General features: G+C 36.2%; 1 protein-coding gene across 2 annotated transcripts in view; it reads left to right on the top strand.

Moving 5' to 3' along the window:
- The window catches only part of LOC105488016 (POF1B actin binding protein), a 111,524-nt gene that overhangs the window by 36,658 nt on the left and 52,676 nt on the right, over window positions 1-22,190 (top strand). For both annotated transcript variants that reach the window (XM_011751666.2, XM_011751665.2), the window contains exon 7: window positions 14,253-14,383. In XM_011751666.2, coding sequence (XP_011749968.2) covers window positions 14,253-14,383 — 131 coding nt within the window. The remainder of the gene's footprint in view (window positions 1-14,252; window positions 14,384-22,190) is intronic.

Below are 22,190 nucleotides of genomic sequence, written 5' to 3' on the forward strand. Positions count from 1 at the left end.
AGAACTTAGTTGCTAAGGAGAAATCTCATGTAATACAATTCTTGGTAATTTATGTTATGAAGACTTTGGAATCTTGTAAACATCTGCTATACAAGTGTTGAAGGAAAAATATTTTCTTGTATCTTGGTAAAACTAACATTAATAACTAGAACAATAGGGAATCAACCATCACTTGTATTTTTCTAGATCTCCAATTGACCTCTTTCATAGGCACCTCTTACTAAAAGACAAAAGAATATAAGAAAAAATAAAGAAGGAGCCAGTCCACATAAATTTGATTGTTGTATATTAAATATACATGAGATTATTTCTAAGAACTGAAATTTTGAAATATACATTCTGGCCACATTAGTCAAAAAGAACTACAAAAGATTTAAAATCCATGTTTTGTCAATCTAAGAAAAGCCTAGAGCCAGGTTCAGTGACTCACATCTGCATTCCCAGGACTTTGGTATGCCAAGGCTGGAGGATCTCTTGAAGCCAACAGTTCAAGACAAGCCTGGTCAACATAGTGAGACCCTTGTCTCTACATTTTTTACAGTTTTCTAATTTAAAAAAAAGCCTTAAAATGTCTTTCTTCTGTATATCTGCATAGAAACATTGGCCTCTAGGATAACTCATAGAATATAATCCAGAAGGTATTGAATATTTACCTTAAGTGAATTAGATACAACTATAAAAAAGCCATTTTATTAGATTAGATCATTTGAAATTGTCATTTTTGTAGGTTGAAACTGGCATAATAGCAACAATTTTATACAGTTCAACCTAATCCTTAACTTTGCTTTGCCTTCGTTTCCTCTAATAGGGGAAAGTGGCAGGCACATATAAAAGCATAATACAAACCAAAGCGTTTTCAGTCATAAAAGAGGAAGAAGCAACACACTTTGGGAACAAAAGAGTGAAGAAATTAATTTTGGCTGAGAAATCGAGGAAGGCTGTGTTGAGGAGGAAGTAATTAACCTGGGCTTTGAAAAACGGGCAGAATTTCCATATACGGTATTGATATTGCATGGAAATAATATCCTAGGCAGAGGGAACCACATAAACAAAGTTATAGATTTGGGAAAGTAAATTCTGGGTTTCAGAAAAAGTTAGGGGTTTGATTTTTATGGCATGAAAGACATGCGACAAGGAGTATTACGGTGTAGTGTTAATATGATACATTAAGGCCAGGTCATGAGATTCTCAAGTGTTAATTTAAAAACTTTGGGCTTTCTTTAGTAGGCAATGGAGGATGAGTGAAGGTTGCTGAGTAGGAAAATACTAATAGATACTATGGTTAGCATATTAATTTTCTTCTTACAACAATCAGATTAGGAAGGTGCTATTGTTGTCCTTATTGCTCATATAAAGTAACTGAGTTTCAAAGAGTTTAAAATATGTGCAAAGACTTACACAGCTAGCATGCGGTACAGCCAAGATTTAAACATATGTAGGCTGACTCCAGAGCCCATTGATAGTTCCTCCTTGAATTTGGGTCATTTATGTGGAGAGTCCTTGAGCAATAGTATAAAAATAAAGAAAGCACTTGGTTAAGAAGAGTCTGACACAGGGAAGGTATTGGTGATAGAAAGCAGACTAGTTTCAGGGTATGGAGACCTGAGTTCTTGTCCTAACTCTGTTCTTCTCAAGCTATATGTTCTTAGTAATACAAAATCTCTCAGCAACATCCTCATCCATAAAATACTAAATAAAAATATGTGCTGGAAATTTTTTATAAACTACAAAGTCTACAACTTGAAAAAAATCAATGGGGAAAACTTTGCAAAGAAAATATTATTAGAAGCTATTTTAATAGTCTAGGTGTAAAACAAAGTAGAATAATGACAATAGAAATGGTAGGAGGGACAATTATCAGAGATGGGAACTGTATGACAGGATTAAGAGTTTGTCCAGTGGCAACAGTAATGTTATGATATTCTTTTCCCAGCTTAGTACATCTAATAATACATTTGACTAGACTATATGTTGTCTACTCAGTAAAGGGGCAGAATTGGGTAACTAATATATCACTTTTTATTATTCATACTGTAGTTTGAGATTTTTATGTAGCTTTTGTAAAGGCTGGAGGATTTTTTTCTTTAATTTTATTAAATTCTGCTTTTTTCCATTTTAGATAATCTCTTTTTTTATTGTACTTTAAGTTCTCGGATACATGTACAGAATGTGCAGGTTTGTTTACATAGATATAAATGTGCCATGGTGGTTTGCTGCACCCATCAACCTGTCATCTACGTTAGGTATTTCTCCTAATGCTATCCCTCCACAGCCCCCAACCCCCAGTTTTTTCAATATTTTATAAGGATGAAGTTGAAGTGCTGCTGAAAATAGAATAGGCCCTTGGAAGCACTAGTGTGTTGGAAGCTTAGAGTTAGTAATTTCACTTGTATAGATTACATTGGATTGGGTCCATTCCTGCTCAGAGTGATGACAGGGTAACCTGCTTGTGCAGATCCCATGGACAAAGGAGGGAGTTCTCCCATCTAGGCTCCTTGGTGTTTACATGTCCCCCGTCGTGATATGTGGGTAGAAGAGTATCTTTAAAGAGTAATATGCAGACATAGGTTAGGCTGTTTTAAAACTAAAGTAGGACCCATTTTCCCCATTTTCACAGTTTGTGTTTAGAGTTAAATTGTAGTTTGGAAGGAGCGTGGTAAAGAGGAATAGAACACAAGCACTCAATTTAATTATCTGAATTTATAAAACTTGATTGTGCTGAGCTGTATGAGCTTCAGCAATAGACTTAACTGGACTGAACCTCAGTTTCTACATCTCTAAAAGGGGAAGAATCATACTTTAATGTACAATATATCCTACAAGAGGATTAAATGAGATAAAATATGTAAAGCATCTATCTTAGTGTCAAGTCCATAGCAGATGCTGAAATTAATCTTTGATTATTGATCTTCTTCCCCAACTCTGGATCGCAAATGTTTCAAATCACCAATATAAGAAATTAGTTTCACTGTAAGACTATTTTTAGATGAAATTAGATCATCTTTAAAGTACTTTCCCCAAAGTGAAAGGCATTAAAAATATTTTTCAAAATCAGATATCTAAAAACGTGGCTTTAAAATATTCTATAAAATTAATTTATGTACATTTTCCATGGTCCTCCCTAGTAATATCACCCTTCTGATTTCAAATTCAAAATATTACAAGTCACCTATACTTTCCTGAAGAAATTAAGGATAACATACTGTGATCATTTTCCTGTCATTAGCAAGGAACAGATAATTTTACACCTGTTGATGACAGGGAAAAGCTCAGCTGAACTTATTTTACAAGTTGTCATATAGGTGGCGTTTGTAAGAAGTATTCAAATAAGTGTATATAGTGTGTGTACAACTCTCTTCCACTCGGCTTGAGGATTCAGGGAATTCTTTTGTAGTCATGGGAAGATGTAAAGGGAACAGTCCTGATCACCTGGATTGTGCTATTGCCAATGAAAAACACTCCAATTTGTGATGTGATGCCTTTAATGAATTGAAAAAAAACATCATATCTTAGTGTCAGGTGCTTTTTCTGGCACGTTTCTGGGAAGCTCGCTATAATGTTTATTTAACATGTCATTCACCAATGATAGAATTTCAGGGCTGGTTAGTTCAATAAACTCAGCAGTTCTGTCTATCCCCTCACTCATTAACAGGTGGCTCAAGTTTCTGTCCATGTTTATTGCCCTCTTCAACCCCATTATTGAAAATGAGTGCCTTTCATGTAAACGTCTATTCCCTGCTGTTGCTTCCACAAATTTAATTAGTGTCCATTTGGGGCCTATCTTTTTCCCAACACTACCTTATCTGTCTTCTGCAACCTCTGCAACCTCTTGCTATGAAACCTTTTTGAACTACTGTTTTATGGCAAACTCAACTTTATTTTTAACACGTTGTTACTTATTTGCTGTTTTAGAAATCAGTTTTTTTAATTAAAGTAATATATGTGTGTAGTTTAAAAGGCCAAATAGCAGTAAAAGGCATATAACAAACAGCAATTCCCTGTCCCTACCCTCTTCACCACCCAGAGCTGATCCCCAGAGGCAACCATTTTCAATTGTTAGCTTTGTCTTGTGATATTTACTTGCATTTAGCTAAATTGCTATATATAAAGCTAAATGATATGCATGTATTTTTAGTATGCATAAACTTATAGTACGCATATACTTAATGCTGCTATGTCTTGATTTATCGGTGTTATATATTATCTGTTGATAATTCTGACACACAAAGGTTTAATTCTATTAATCTCTCATCCAACTGTTTTCATCCCTTCCATCATCCCAATATAGTTAAATCTCCATTTAGTTTTGGTAAATCAGTGTTCAGTGTTTATATTATTATTGCTATAAAATGTCGTTTACTGCTGAACCAAATTGTGTATTATTTTGCTTCTTTCATTAGCACAACTTTTTGCTGGTGTTAATAATTCTCTAATTTTTTTCATTTGCTTGTTTTTTGTGTATCTATTGTTAATTCTTTTCTCAGTACACAAATGTTCTGGTTCCTATTGATCAATTATCCCTTACTAACCTTCAACTCTCTTTGAAACTCTGTAATCCATATACACCACCCGCCTTGGTTTGAATTATCACTCTCTACTGACATTTTGGTCACTCTCTTAACAGTTTCATCAGCCAATTTACAATCTTCTCTCCACTTCCTACTGAATCTAGAATCATCTATAAGAATTTCACCACCCACATCAGTACCCTTTCCCACACTGTCTTCAAGGTTCTTCCTCACTCTCAATTTCTTCATTTCTACGTCTTCAGTTCACATAGCCTTTGGCCAGTCTTTGAATTTATATCTTCACTTGAAACTGTTTAACCTGGGATTCTGAATGTCTCTTTCTCTTGCCATCACATTCTTATTTTATCTCTTACTCTCTCATTTCTGTTTAACGTCACCTTCACCAAACTCTCCAGCCCTCAATTCTAAGCCACACTGGTTTCCATTGTCAGCCAGTTCAGCAATGATCTTGCTAGAAGCCCTTCTCCTTTTACTGTCATCACTTTGCTGATCCTTTGCTTTGTATAGACTGCCATCCACCTTCTGTGCCCCTAGATTTTGATTTCTTTGTTTCCTAGAGAACGTCTTCAGACTAAACCAATTTAGTCTAGTACAGATTGTCTCGGTCTTTCTGGACTCCCACCATTGTTAAACAGCCTTTTTAATCGTTTCTAATCAAGTCATTACCAGTCTTCAATGTCTAATTCTTATCTTTCCCACCCTGCTCATACTCCAAGTCTCACTGCTGCTGTCTCCCTCTCTGCAGGTAGCCTTGCCTTCTACTAACGATAGTGGAACTCGAACTTTAGTGTGCACCAGAATCAATTGGAAGAATTATTTAAGGAGAGATTACTGGGGCGTGATAATCTGCATTTTCAAGTTCCCTGGTTATCCTAACGCTATTTTACTGGTCCAGGGACCACAATTTTGGTTCACCACATGAATTCCTTCAATGCTCCACTTTACTGAAAAATTTTTCTATACCATCAGCAAACTTCTGATTCTTTTGATCTTCAAGAATTAAGACTCTAACTTTGTGATCAGGGTGACTCCCTTTGTGACCCTACAATTCTATTGACTTATAATCTCATCTCTTTTGTTCCTTTCATCTGAAAAATTTCCAAAGGAGGGAGGCATACTCTCAGATGCCATTTTCTCACTATTCACACATTCCTCAACACTGCAAACCAGATTCTAGCTTCACTATGTTCCTGAAAGTGCTTTTATTGACCTCCAAGTTGCCAAATCCCACTTACTTTTCTTGACCCTAATTTTGTTTCAGTTCTACTGCATTTAGTACTGCTTATCTGTTCTATTCTTGATATATTTCTTTCCATTATACTGTACTGCTGCTTCTATGACTTCTTCTCAGGCACTTCTTCCTTCTTTCATCAGGACCTCTTCTCCAAGGACCCATTCTTGGCCCCTGATACGGTTTGGCTGTGTACCCAACAAAATCTCATCTTGAATGCTCATGTGTTGTGGGAGGGACCAGGTAGGAGGTAATTGTATCATGGAGGCAGGTCTTTCTCATGCTGATCTTGTGATAGTGAGTCAGTTTCATGAGATCTGATGGTTTTATAAGAGGGAGTTTCCCCACACAAGCTCTCTCTTTTTGCCTGCTGCCATCCATGTAAGACATGGCTTGGTCTTCCTTATCTCCCACCATGATTGTGAGGCCTCCCAAGCCCTGTGGAAGTGTAAGTCCATTAAATCTCTTCCTTTTATAAATTGTCCATTCTCAAGTATGTCTTTATCAGCAGCATGAGAACAGACTAATACAGGCCTCCTTCTTTTTTTCTACCTTCTGTTCGTTGACAACATGATATAAAATCTTGACCTTTGCTACTACTTTTGTATGGACAATACCCCAAACTTTCTCAGCTCCAATGCATCATTTTTAATTGCCTACCTGACATCTCTACTTGACTGTCCCACAGTCATCTCAAACGAATCATATCAGCTTTTCACTCTGTCTCATCTATTAATGATATATCCAGTGCTTTATTTGTCTTAATATTTAACACCTTTTTTTACTGTTCTCTCTACTTTGCCACTCCATACCTAATCAGTTGTCATAGTTTGATGATTCTTTCTTCATACAACCTCTCTCATACAGTTGAAAGTTAGGTTTTCTTCTTGGAACTCTTAGCATTTGATCTGTAGCTCTCATTAGAGCCCTTGTTGCAGAATTCCCATTGTTTATGAGAAAAAGGTTTGCAAATTCTTGATACTCACTTTATAGTACAAGAAAATATCATACATTTTATTTTCTGATGAGAAAGAATAATTTAAACTGTTAGAAATGTTATTATTCAATCACTTATACCCATTATAAAATTACAACCCAAACCACCTACATTGTTTTTAATTGGTTGGGGAAAGAAGAATGTCAAACTGGAAACACACACACACGCACGCACACACACACACACACCCAAAAAGGAAATGAGAATAGCTTTGAATAAGTTTCACTAAGTCCATTTCAGTGTGATTGGTTGAAGCACCTCTTACAACTAGTGCTTTTCCCTCTGTTCTGCTTAATATGTAGCTCCAATTTTATTGTTTATTATAAGCAACTTTTTCACTACTTACTTACCTTGAAAGATTAGGCTGTTAAAAGGGATGTCCTTAATATTTCTTTTGATGAACAAGATGAGTTGATGCAGAATCAGCATTATTATTATTTTTATGGTGATAAAAATACTTTTATACAACAAATGTTTACTTAGGACTTATTATATCCAAGTACTATGCTGGGCACTAGAACTTAAAAAAACAACAGTATCTCTACTCCCAGGTAGTTGAGAGTCTTATAGAAAATGAGACAATTGTCTTTCATTTCTTCTGTCATTCCAGTAGCAAACTGTACATATGCCTTAAATTAAAGAAAATTATTTGCACAATTGTTTAAAAATTTACTGAGCACTTTTCCCCTTATTTAATTTTATTTGATGCCTCCTGCAATACTAAATTGCCTACATAATACAGTTGAAAAAAAACAGGTACAGAGAAGATAAGCAATTTACTTAACTCACAAATGGGAAATGGAAGCTCCACATTTGTTCTCAAATTCAATTATTTTTTCATTACAACATTTTACTATCTATATTTCTTCACGTAGAAAGTTAAATTAGTTCTTTATTTCAAGTACAGAACTGTTATGGTTAAATAAGTCTTCATTTTAGAATTGTGACTATTGTACAGTACATTCAATTCAGTGACAACATGTGTTGAAAATCTAATATGAACCAGGAGGTGGGGCAAGATGGACAAAGAGAAGCTTCCACCAATTGTCCTCCCTGCAGGAGCACCAAAACTAACAACTAGCTACATACACAAGAAAGTATTTTAATAAGAACCAAAAATTAGGTGAGTGATCACAGTACCTGAATGTAACTTCATATCACTGAAAGAGGCACTGATGAGGGTAGGAAAAACAGTCTTGAATTGCTGATGCCACCCTAACAGAGGCTGTGTGGCAGGGAGAGAAAATCTGTGTGCTTGAGGGAGGGAGAACATGGTAAGTGTGGGACTTTGCATTGGAACTCAATGTTGCTAAAATTGGGAAAAATTCAACCGACTTCAAATTGTACTGCAGAGTTACACTAACCTGGTAAAATAGCCTTGTAATGGCATAAAACAGACACATAGATAAATGGAATAGAATAGAGAACCCAGAGAGAAATTCATGCATCTATAGTGAACTCATTTTCAACCAAGGTGCCATGAACACGCATCGGGAAAATGACAGTCTCTTCCACAAACTGTGCTGGGAAAACTGGGTATCCATATGCAAAAGAATGAAATTAGGCCTCTATCTCTCACCATATACAAGAATAAAATCAAAATGGACTAAAGCCATAAATCTAATACCTCAAACTATGAAACTACTACAAGAAAACATTGAGGAAACTATCCAGGACATTGGGCTGGGCAAAGATTTCTTGAGTAATAACCCAGAAGCACAAACAACTGAAGCAAAAATGAACAAATGGGATTACATCAAGTTAAAATCTTCTGTACAGCTTTTAACTTGTGAAGAGACAACCCACAGAATGAAAGAAAATATTGCATACTACCCATCTGACAATGAGGTAATAACCAGAATATATGAGGAGCTCAAACAATAGGAAAAAAATCTAATAATTTAATTTTTAAAAATGGGCCAAATATCTGAGTAGAGATTTCTCAATAGAAGGTGCACAAATGGCAAACAGGATGTGTAAAAATGTGCTCAGCATCATTGATCATCAGAGAAATGCAAATCAAAACTACAGTGAGAGATTATCTCACCCCAGTTAAAATGGATTTTATCCAAAAGGCAATAACACATGCTGGTGAGTATGTGGAGAAAAGGGAACCATAGTACACTGCTGGTGGGAATGTAAATTAGTGCAACCACTATGTAGAACAGTTTGGCGGTTCCTCAAAAAATTAAAAATAGAGCTACCATATGATCCAGCAATTCCACTGCTGGGTATATACACAAAAGAAAGGAAATAACCAACATTTGGAAGGAATCTAAAAATTTTATTTATCCAACAGTCTAATGGATAAAGAAAATTTGGTATATATACACAATGAAGTACTATTCAGCCATAAAAAGAATGATATCCTGTCAGTTAACAACAACATGGGTGGAAAAGGAGGACATTATGTTAAGTGAAATAAGCCAGGCACAGAAAAACAAATATCACACGTTTTCACTTATTTGTGGAAACTAAAATATAAAACATTTGAACTCATGGAGATAGAGAGTAGAATGATGGTAACCAGAGGTTGAGAAGGGTAGTGGGGCGGGGGTGAGAGAGTATTAGGGATTGTTAATGGGCACAAAAAGTATTAGAAAGAATAAGATCTAGTATTTGATAGAAAAACAGTATAACTATAGTCAACAATAATTTAATTGTGCATTTAAAAATAACTAAAAGAGCATTATGAGTTGTTTGTAACACAGAGAAAGGATAAATACTTAAGGCGATGGATACCCCATTTACCCTGATATGATTATTACATATTGTATGCCTGTATCAAAATATCTCATATATCCCATAATTATGTACATCTGCTATATATGCACAAAAATTAAAAATTAAAGAAAAAGAAAAAAGAATATAAAAGATAATCTAATATGCACTAGGTAGCATCATTTCTTTATTAAAATATGTATATAGATTAAAATAATAGTGAGGATTTTCAGAACCTAAAATTATTTTACTTTTTCTCTTGTCAGAATTGCTACTTCTGGCATAAAATAGGGAGAGACCAATTATTTATTTTTACCTCATTAGCCAAATGACATTGTATCTGAAATGCATTTAATTTCATCAGGGATTAATACCCACTGGATTAACTATGTTTGAATCAGTCCAATAGATATTAAATGTTCCAAATCAAAGCAAAATCAAGTAGTAATCTTATACATCCAAAACTGTCACCACATCCTTATAATTTTTGCTGGACATATATGTATAATCTCTATGTTATATAACCTTTTATTAATAGTGAGGTTTTCCATTGCCATGCAACAGTTCAGAACTCACTATCCAGTTGGATCTTAATACAGCAGATCTTATTACTTAATATTTTAATGACCTTTTGGGAGTTTAGTTCCTTAGATATAATTGTTTTTATATAATACGGCATTTTAAGAGCTTTATAATCTGCTAAACTACCCTTCTAAATAGGTGAAACGTGCACACATTTAAGCCAGTTACCTAGTAGGAATAAATTTAATTAAGCCAAGACTGTTCTACTGGATTGTCATTTGTTCCTTGACTACAAACTATCCCTACCCCTGAGAAGCCTTCTCACAAATATTTGTTCTTAAGCTGAAGGGAAACCAGGCAAGAGAATATAGATAGCTCAGTTGAAATCAGCAACTATTGATTGTACCTTATAATCACTACCACTGAACTATGTAACTACGGTTGGTTAAGTGTGTTGCCTTTGAATATGAAAGTTTATAAAGTGTGGAGGCTAGCAACAAAAGTCCACCTACTACTCCTAGAGTTTCACAGACTACAGATATGAAACAACACCCCAAATTGGAACCAGGTCAAGAACTTCCAAGGCAGTAGTGAGGTGAGGTCCATAATTTCTCTTTAGAAATTATTTTCTTTTGAAATTACTTCCTTCCTACAGACTTTTTCTGGAAAATGGACACTAATTTGCCTCTGGTTGCACACTTAGGCATTGTTGCTTTGCCTTGAGTTTGCTAAAGCAATTATCATCATGGGCTTCTCACCTAGAATTAGAGACAAGGAATTAGACTGTTTGGCAATATTATAGTCAAATAGTGATCTGATTAAACGTACTTCATTGATGCATGCTCATGAATCTAACAATTTTTGTAATTTTTTAGAAAAATATCATGTTTTGTATATGCGTATATATTTATATTCTTCAGCACAGTCTGTATTCCTTCCTTGATTATAGGTAAACAACTAAAGTAATTATCCAAGATTAACATTTGAAATAGCTCCCATTCATCAGGAAGATGAGTATATATGAGGTGCAGCTATATTTCACGTCAGTATTGTAACAGGGAGAAAACTTCTATCCATTACTGCTACCATTATTCTGGCCCAAGGCACACATGTATCCTTGGGACGACTTCTATCTTGGCTTTCTCAAGGCAACAAAAAAGATGGCTTTGAGCCACTTCTAAAAGCTATGTCAAAACAGACCAACAAATAGTTCCATTAAAATTAAGAAGCTCCAAAGAGCTGTGATTTAATAATGGAAAATATTGCTAACTAGCACAACACAGTTTACAGTTAGGAAAATTTCACCTTGGTCTTGAGTAATAGTCCTGACTTAACAATAGATGAGAATTTTAATTTCCTCAGTCCTCTCCCCTCTCAAATTTGAACCCAAATGTATTATGGATTCCAAAAGGGCTGGTTCGGTCCTTATCTTATGATTTTCCTAAACACATTGACTCTTTAAATGAGACATAGTTCTGAATAGCGACTTGCCTGCTTTTGACCTTCATTTCCTGAGAGGAGTCAATCACTGAGAAGTTGATGGACATTATCCAGAAGTCTATGTAGAACTCAAATACCAGCCTCCAACTCTACAAGGAGTTCAGTTTAGTTGCTCCAATTAGACTGTGTGATGATACTGACTCTTCCTAGTAAAGAAGGTACAAGGGATCATCATGATATTCCTAAGGAAGGGCTGCCTATACTTTTTCTGACTTTGTTAACCGTTTGTTGTTGTTGTTGTTGGCGGCGGCTTTAAGAGAGAAACCTATAAAAAAATTATTTCCAGAATCACTAGCACTTGGGGACATTTCTAATCAGGTAGATTACTTCTTTCAATGCAACAAGTTTTAGTGAGCAGCTGTAGAGTGTTTAATCAGTACTGTATTAGATACTATCAAATATACCAAAAAATATGACTCATTCTTGTTTATTTCTTTTGTGGTAAAAAGAGGGTGCTGAGAGAACAAGACTTACATCTGTATAATAGTATAAAAACAATTCAAGATAACTGAGCACAAAGAGCTGAATTGAATTAGCTTGTTGGTTGGCATAGTTTTAGTTTTCATGGATATGGTAGATTTTGAGATGAGTTTCAAAGGATGGGTAAGATTTGGATATACAACAAGAAGGACAGAGGGTATTTAAGCAGAAAACAATGTGAGTAAAATCCTAGAGGCAGGAATGTGTGGTGTGTGCCCCAGAGAGTGAAATCTACTATGGCTAAAGGAGAGAACATACTGGGAAAAAAATAAATTTATGTTTATGTAAGCATTTAAAGGTTTTATATAGAATATGTAAATATAGACATATGAAACTATGTCTATTTTCATATATTATCTACATCTCTATATATGCACTACTTGTTAATTCTATGATATTTAAACGTACTATGTGATAATATTGACTTTACAGGTTTACCCATCTACTCATGCCTTCATGCATGAGACTTTATTCTTTTTAGGAGATAATCATTATTTACTCAGGAAAGCAACTCCAAAGTGTACATGGACAAGATAACTAATATTGTGGTATATTCATCTAGACTTAACAAAAATGTGATGATACTACACTGTATTTTGTGTCTCACTTTTTTTCACTGACCAATATTTTATAAACTGATTTTTGTGTCACAGATGTAATTATGAAAAATTATCTTTGCTTACTTTGCAATTCTTCCATTTGCTTTAGAATGTACAGTGTTTTAAGGTCTGCATTCAGAGGAGAGGTTGAAAAGGAAGTATCAGTAGTCAAATTCAAATTCATTTACCATCTATATGCTTAAGAATAAATGTGTTTTTAGGGTACTTGGTTTCACATGCAATATTACAAGTAGTATGGAGTGTAACCTAAGTTATTATCCTCCAGGCAGTGTGTTTTGGGGATGGGAGCCACAGCGCCCAATAATATTGAAAGGATTGATACCCAAGAATAGGAAGCCAATAGAATGGTCTTATTTAGGACACTGTTCATAGTAATTTACGTCTAGGATTTCAAATGTCTCTGAAGTCTATGAGTTCTCTACAGTTGGCTCTGAGCTACTCTTTCCAATGTGAGATTGACTAAATATTCGCTTTAAATAATAAATGGAGGAAGTCAAACAAGAAATACTTTAAAACGCATTGAATTGAGTAGGTTTATTTAATCTACCTTTAAGATATACTAACAAATCAGACTGACTTTCACTTAGAATATGCAAGTCCAACTGGAAGTAATTCTACTATAGTCAGTATAACTCAAAAATCAGTATGTTGAAGAAATATCTGCACTCCCATGTTGATTGCAGCACTATTAACAATATCCAAGATATGAAATCAACCTAAGTGTCCATCAACGGGTAAGTGGATAAAGAAAATATGGTGTGTATATACACAATGTACACAATGGAGTATATTCAGTCATAAAAAGGAATAAAATCCTATCATTTGAGGCAACATTGATAAGTCTGGAGGACATTATGTAAACTGAAATAAGCCCAGCACAGAAAGATAAATATCACATGTTCTCACTTATATGGGGGAGCTAAATATATAAATATATTGATGTCATGCAAGTAGAAAGAATAGTGGTAGCAAGAGGCTTAGAAGGGAGGGGGAAGAAAGTATAGGAAGAGATTGGTTAACAAATCCAAAACTACCACTATGTAGAAAAAATAAATTCCAGTGTTCTATAACACTGTAGGGAGACTATAGCTAATAGAAATTTACTCTATACTTTCAAATATCTAGAAGAGAGGATTTTAAATGCTCTCACCGTGAAGAAATGATTATTGTTTGAGATGATGAGTATGCTATTATCCTGATTTGATTATTACAGATTGTATGCAGGTATTGAAATAGTACACTAAAACTCATAAATATGTACTTTTATTATGTGTCAATTAATTTTTAATTTTAAAAATTAATAAAAAGTATAATTCATATTTTCTTTTTTCCACAGGAGACATATGAATAAGCCATGTGATTTAATTTGCTCATTTTGCTGTTTTATTTAATGCCTATATTCAAGAATGTTTATGTTATTCAAGTTTCTCATTCATTCGAACACTTAGACTTGAGTGAAATGAAGTTGAAATTGCCATCGCAATGTTGATTTTTCTTTAAATTTCTCCCACGTTAAAAAATGTATCTCTGAAAAAATGGCTTGATTTGTGTGATGACTTTAATAGGTTATCTTGCTTTCACTTCACATAAAAATATCTGTGAACTTAGAAAAACTTAATATTGCTTACAATTGTGATTGATGTTTGCTTCAGGTGATAATTCAGGACGATGGCCCTGAAAAATTGGACCCCAGATATTTTGGAGAGTTGCTTGCTGATCTGAGTCGAAAGAATACGGATCTATATCACTGCTTATTAGAACATTTGCAGAGAATTGGAGGAAGGTACTGTAAACATATTATTTGCCTTCATGTTGTAGCTACCAAACATTTTACAACATTCTAATATTTTAAAAATAGACTTTATTTTTACCAGCAGTTCTAGGTTCACAGCAAAACTCTAGTACTTTCAATAGGTAACAGGGCGGATATGAGCAAATGTCTCATTTTAAGAGTTAACGTAGATTATGAAAATCATCAGACAAAAAACAAAAACACAAGCCCTTTTAGGATTAGTAAAGAATTCCATGTACCCTCCTTTGTGATGTACTTTCATGGCAAAAGCAACCTCTTGGGCAAGGAGCTAAAAAATGCATGGCATACTATAACTTGTTTTAAGATATTATATTGATGATACTAGGTACCATCCTATTGCCAACACACAACTGTTTATCTTCCACTTATGTGCGTTCAACATATGTAGGCCAGAGTTTAAAATATATTTGATATGTGATATATTATATATAAACTTTGTATATTATATTATCTATTACATTAAATTAAAAATATATCAATGGATATAAGCATAATTTTATATAATACAATATAAAATTATAGATTTAAATAGATATGCATTAAAAATTTATCAACTGTTCATGTGTAGATGAGACCATATTTTGTCATGAAATGAATTCTATAAGCTACACCCCAAAAGGTGCCTTCCACTATATAGTTACAGCATATCTGTGGCCATCTGTCAGGCAAAATCTAGGAAAGCTCCACAAATTCAAAATAATCTGGAAGGTAAAGGAAAGTCAATAGAATTTTTTCTAATTCAGACTTTTCACTAACTAGATTCTTCTACTTCTTAGATTTTAAATAATATATAATTTTATATAATATATAGGTTAATGTAAATGGGATGACACCATATATACTATTTTGTATGTTTTCTCACTCAAATATATATAGTATATATTTTTCTATGTCAACATTCTGGTGTCTGTAATGTATTCTCTCTTAATCTCTTGTACAGCTTGTCTTTTCCCTATGTATTAGCTCCCTCCCACCTGACTTTTCTTGCTTTCATATTAATGACTACAACCATTATCTTACTGTCACCCTCAACTGCTTTGCCTCCTTGTTGAACTGCCCTTCCCACTTAGCAAAACCCCAACTCTGGATTACTCTGACTCTCTGCCCTATTCTCTTTTTTAAAAAAAACCACCAACACCTCCTTCATCCAACACCCACTATCTTTAGAATGCAGAGGGCTCCATGAGGGCTGTTTTATTTACCCTGGTGTCCTTGGTGCATAGTGTGGTGGCTGGTTTACTGTGGTGCTCAACAGATATTTGCTAAATGAACAAAGGCCTTAATTACTGCTATGCTCATGCAGCTGATCACTGCTAGAGAAAAGCAGAGCCATTTATTTGAACTGGTGCCATTATAAATGCATGATTTCTATCTTCAACTTGACCTTCATCATAGTTTTATCCTAATCAACACCATCTCCACTACCCATTATACAAACAAGTTTCCTTCTTTCCCATTACCTAAACAACTATTTCATCTCTTTACACATGTTCATTATTTTAAAATATTTCCCTTAATGTAATAATCAGTTGTATGTTAAGCATCCACCATGTGCCAGGCATTATCTATATTACCTAATTTGCATGATAACCTTACAAAGTTTCAGATGAAGACCCAAAGAGAATAAGTTATTAAGATCACACAGCTACTAAGTGCCTGAGATAGATTCAAACATTTTTGAGTACTCCTTTACCTATAATCTATGAACTTTTCTGCAAAGCCTTCCCTAAATCTTCAGTTTGGTCTAGGTGCTCTACTTCTGTGCATTAACCATGCCCTGTGAATATTTCTATCAAAGTATCACATTGTAAAATTCAGAAGTATATAGGACATAGTCTTAAGTACCCTTGTTGTAGATCCAGAGTTCATATCCTGGGTTCATGTCACAGTTTTTTTTTATACATACTAAATGCATAGTATCAGGCAAGTAAAAATACGTATTCATTTGTTAAAGCAATAAATTAGTTAAGATATTTAGTTACAAGTGGCGTCCGCATCATGTGAACATTTAGAAATAGACCTAAAGAATCAGAAATTCTGTGGGGAGGGCTCAGCAACACGCTTTTCAGAGGATTCTGATACATGATCAAGTTTCAGGACCACTAAACTGAGGCTGCAAAAGTGGCAAAATCTGGGACTAGAACCCACACTCTGAGAACCAATTTTCCTTAGGAAAATCACTTAACCTTGCAACACTAGATGTGTAATATTAGGCAAATTGTTTAAGATTGTGCATACAGGGAGTGTCACTCTGTTCCTTTTTCTGCCCAATGTAATTCTAGCCACCATCTTCCAGTGTTGAATGAAGATATACTCCCCACTGACTTTTCCACCTCCCTAATCTGCTCTCTTTGCTTCCATGTTCTCCATGTTTCCCTCCTCTTTTGTATACACTTTTCCTATTATTCCAAAGTGCAATTCAGCAATTAGTGGGCTGCAAGGTAAAAATTAAAGAAGTTTGTCACATGAAACCATTCTGGTGACTTTTTAAAATTCTGATATTAAGTGCTATTTATTGTTCCTTGTTTTGTTTCTTTGTTTTGTTTTCTTATTTATAGAAAGAAAAGTGACTAGGGACGTGTATATCAGGTTGGCATTTGAATTGGAAGAAGTAAGGATTAGTATCTTTTAAATGCAAAGGTCTATTAATATTATCATAATTCCAGTTAAGAGTAATGCAAGACTACTAAAACTGCATTGTGATTCACATTTTTAACTTGCTTTAGCTTTGCATCTATACATGTAGTTACTTTAGTAAAGCATTAAAAAACAAGAAGCTATTTCTACTTTTGCTAGGGCCTCCCTATAAATTCGATTTTGGGCAACACAGGAAATACCACATAGGTACATGCAGACAATTGCACATATGTAGTCATGCCTTGGAAAAGGGAACCTTCAGTAATCTTTCTACTCACTAGTTCATATAGTTTGATAAGTGTGTGTAAGAGCTTTTGCACAGTAAGTGACCCACTTGTCTCTGTAGGCAATATATTACTCACAAGCCGTTACAAAGAAAGTAGTGGTAGGAGTTAACACAGTAAAACTATTTTACTTTAAAATAAATATTATGGGGGCTGAAGAGGAAAGAAGCTGGGAACCCTGAACGGGGCTACGCACACACTGGGGCTCCTTTCTAGGCCCCAACAACTCCTCGGGAAGGAGTGAGTTGAGCAGGTAAAAAGCAACCTGCACTTGGCATGGGCCTCTGGAAACCTGCCAGCAGGAGACTTCACAACTCCCATGAACATGTGAGTTGGCAGGGAGACATGCTTAGAGAAGTGGTAGGGGCAGAACTCCAGTCAGTGTGGAGCCTAGAGGGTTGGTGTGGGAGCCTCTGTAATGGAACACAGCCAAGGATGCCCATCCCTAGGACACTTTAGCCCTAGGGAAACTGTTGGACCTAAACATTGCAGGGCAGTCTTGCCCATGAGAAGAGGCCAGAACACCCCTCAGTCTACTGCCCTCTCCTGCAGCCCCAGACTGGCTCTGCCTGCTTGTAGTGCAGCCTCAGATGCCCAGGTGGGGTGTGTCCTGGGGGCCCTCATCATACCTCCTGCACTGACAGGCACTACTTGATCAGTGAAGAGCTCTAGTGGGCAGGGGAGCAGCCCCCGTGGGCATGCACCAGTCTGCCCGTGTCCTTCCCCATAACAGTCTCCCTCGTGCCACTTTGTTGCACGCACTGTCCTATGGCCACCCCCATCCTCCACATCGTTTTGACAGTGCGTGTGTGCAGACGGGCCTTGCCTCCCCTTTCCCACTAGCATGAATGTGCGCATGCATCTTGCTGTGCCACAGCTGCCAGCGTCGGTGCATCCTGCCCCCCAGTCCCCTGCTGTGCCGCCATTATCATCAGAGCATTCGTCGGCTCAGAGACCACTAGTCCAGCACCCACCAGCGCCCCGCACCTGCACGGACACTGCTGTCTATGTGAAAGTATGTGGGGAGACCAGTGGACCCGCCCCCACCCCCAGCAGTAGCTGCCGCCTGTGTGAACGCGCACACAAAGGGCGCGCACAGTTCAGTGCTACCAGTGCCCCACCCCTGTGCTAACACCACTGCCGGGCAAAAGCATGCAGGGACACTGGCGGAGCCTGATGCCTCCCCCACCTCCACCATGCTGCCACAGCTGCCACTGTAAACACTACCACAGAGGCCGGCACGCCTGCACCTGCAATCTCCATGTTGCAGTCAATGAATGTGCACCCCACCATACTGCCACTGCTGTTGGCATGTGCAAACGAAGGTGGATCACACTGCCACCACTCTATAGAGTATGGTGACTGGCACCACCCATAGGAGTGTTGTGACCAGCGGTCTGGGAAGAATTCAACCTCTCCAGTGTGGCAAGTTCCTAACATTCAGGGGCCATATATCAAAGTCTGGCCCAATACCACCCCCCCAGAATTCAAGCATGCAGTTCAGGAGTCCATAGCTGAGCCTTGGCCCCCTAAAATACTCCAGAAACGAAGCCAGTCGACCGTACTCACCTTGTACTACAACCAAATCTCCAAGGACACCAAACAGGATAAAAGAAAAAAATAACCAACCAAAGGTCAGCAGCTTCAAAGATTGGAGGAACATCAGCCCACAAAGATGAGAGAGAACCAGTGCAAGAACTCTGGCAACTCAAAAATCCAGAGTTCCTTCCTACCTCAAAAGGATTGCACTAGTGCCCCAGCAATGGTTCCTAACCAGGATGAGATGGCTGAAATGACAGAAATAGAATTCAGAATATGGATAAGAACAAAGATCATCGACACAGAGGAGAAAATTGAAACCCAATACAAGGAGTTTAAGGATTACAATAAAACAATGCAGGAGCTGATAGACAAAATGGCTTATTATAAGAAAGAACCAAACTGATTTAATAGAGCTGAAAAACGTGCTACAAGAATTTCATAATGTAATTGCAAGTTTTAACAGCAGAATTGACAAAAGTGTGGAAAAAAATCTCAGAGCTTGAAGACTGGCTCAACAAAATAACTCAGAGAAAAAGAACAAACAACAAAGAAGGATGAACAAAACTTCTGAGAAATAAGGGATTATGTAAAGAGACCCTCTATGACACCTGGGCATGCCTGAGAGGCAGAAAAATGAAGCAACCTGGAAAACATATTTCAGGATATTGTCTACGAAAATCGTCCCAACCTCACTAGAGAGGCCAATATTCAAATTCAGGAAATGCAGAGAACCTCTGCAAAATACTTCACAAGAAGACCACGCAAGACACATAGTCATCAGATTCTCGAAATGAAAGAAAAAAATGTAAAAGGCAGTTGGAAAGAAAGGGCAGGTAACCTACAAAGAGAACCTCATTGAGTCAGCAACAGATCTGTCAGTAGAAACCCTACAAGCCAAAAGAGAATGGGGGCCTATATTCAGCACTCTTAAATAAAATAATTTTCAACCAAAAATTTCACATCTGGCCAAACTACGTTTTATAAGCAAAGGAGAAATAAGATCATTTTCAGAGAAGCAAATGCTTAGGGAATTTGGTAGCACCAAACATACCTTACAAGAAGTCCTGAAGGAATTGCTAAATATGGAAAGGAAGACCATTATTAAACACTATAAAAACACACTTAAGTACACAGGACAGTGATACTACATGCGGGCAAACGCATGCAGGGACACTGGCGGAGCCTGTGTTACTATAGAGTAACCACACCAACAAGTCTACATAATAATCAGCTAACAACATGATGACAGGATCAATACTAACCTTGAATACAAATGGGCTAAATGCCCCAATTAAAAGGTACAGGGTGGCTAGTTGGATAAAGAAGCAAAACTCAAAGTTATCCTATCTTCAAGAGACTCATGTGACATAAAATGACACCCATAGGCTCAAAGTAAAGAGATGGAGAAAAATCGACAAAGCAAATGGAAAACAGAAAAAAGCAGGTGTTGCAACCCTAATTTCAGAGAAAATAGACTTTAAACTAACAAAATCAAATAAGACAAAGGGCATTACATAATGGTAAAGGGCTCAATATGAGACCTAATAATCCCACATACATATGCACCCAACACAGGCACATCAAGATACATAAAGAAAGTTCATAGAGAGCTATGAGGAGATTTAGATAACAACACAATAACAGTGGGAGACTGTTACACTCCACTGACAGTATTAGACATATCAGCAAGACAGAAAACTAACAAAGATATTCGGAACCTTAACTCAACACTCGACAAAATGGACCTAAGAGATAGCTACAGAACTCTCCACCTCAAAACAACAGACTATACATTCTTCTCATCTGCACATGGCACATATTCCAAAATTGACCAAAAATTGAGCATAAAACAATCATCAGTAAATACAAAAACAAACAAACAAACAAACAAAAAACCATGAAATAACAACAACTACACCCTTGAACCACAGTACAATAAAAATAGAAATTGATGCTAAGAAAATCACTCAAAACCATATAATTAAATGGAAATGAAACAACCTTAATTTCATTATTTACCCAATGACTTCTGGGTAAATAATGAAATTAAGCCAGAAATCAAGAAATTCTTTGAAACGAATCACAACAAACATACAACGTATCAGAATCTCTGGGATACAAACAAGCAGTGTTAAAAGGGAAGTTTATAGTACTAACGTCCCATATCAAAAAGTTAGAAAGATCTCAAATTAACAACCCAAAAACACATCTAGAGGAACTATAGAAACAAGAGAAAACTAACCCCGAAGACAGTAGAAGACAAGAAATAACCAAATTCAAGCTAAACTGAAGGAAATTGAGACATGAAAAACTGTACAAAAGAGTGATGAATCCAGAAGCTGTTTCCTTGAAAGAAGTAATGAGAAAGATAGACATTTAGCTAGACTAATGAAGAGAAAAAGTGAGAAGATACAAATAAATGCAATCAGAAATGAAAAGGGGATAGAAATACAAAAATCCCTCAGAGACTATTACAAACACCCTTATGCACACAAGCTAGAAAACCTAAAGCAAATACATTCCTGAAAACATACAACTTCTGAAGATTGAACCAGGAAGAGACTGAATCCCTGAACAGACCAATAATGAGTTCCGAAACTGAGTCAGTAATAATGAGCCTAGCAAATAGCAAAAGCCCAAAACCAGATGGATTCACAACCAAATTCTACCAAATGTATAAGGAAGAGTTGGTATCATTTCTACTGAAACTCTTCTGAAAAAATAAGAAAGAGGGACTCCTTTCTAACTCATTCTATAAGACCAGCATCATCCTGATACCAAAACCTGGCATGGACACAACAAAAAACAAAAATTAAGGCCAATATACTTGATGAACATTGATGCAAAAATCCCCAATAAAATACTAGCAAACCAAATTAAGCAGCACATCAAAAAGCTAATCCACACCACAATCAAGTAGGCTTTATTTCTGGGAGGCAAGGTAGGTTTAACATATGCAAATCAAGAAATGCTAGTACAGAACTGAAAACAAAAACCACATGATCACTCGAAAGATACAGAAAAGGTTTTCTGATGAAATGTAAGATCCCTTCATGTTAAAAACTCTCAAGAAACTAAGAATTGAAGAAACATACTTCAAAATAATAAGAGCCATCTCTAACAAGCCCATAGGCAACATCATACTAAATGGGCAAAAGATGGAAGCATTCTTCTTGAAACCAGAACAAGATAAGAATGTTCTCTCTCACCACTTCTATGCAACATAGCACTGGAAGTCCCAGCCAGAGCTATCAGGCAAGAGAAAGAAATAAAGGACATTCAAGCAGCAAGAAAGGAAGTCAAACTATCCCTCT

Source organism: Macaca nemestrina, chromosome X, assembly GCF_043159975.1.
Source record: "Macaca nemestrina isolate mMacNem1 chromosome X, mMacNem.hap1, whole genome shotgun sequence".
Lineage (NCBI taxonomy): Eukaryota > Metazoa > Chordata > Mammalia > Primates > Cercopithecidae > Macaca > Macaca nemestrina.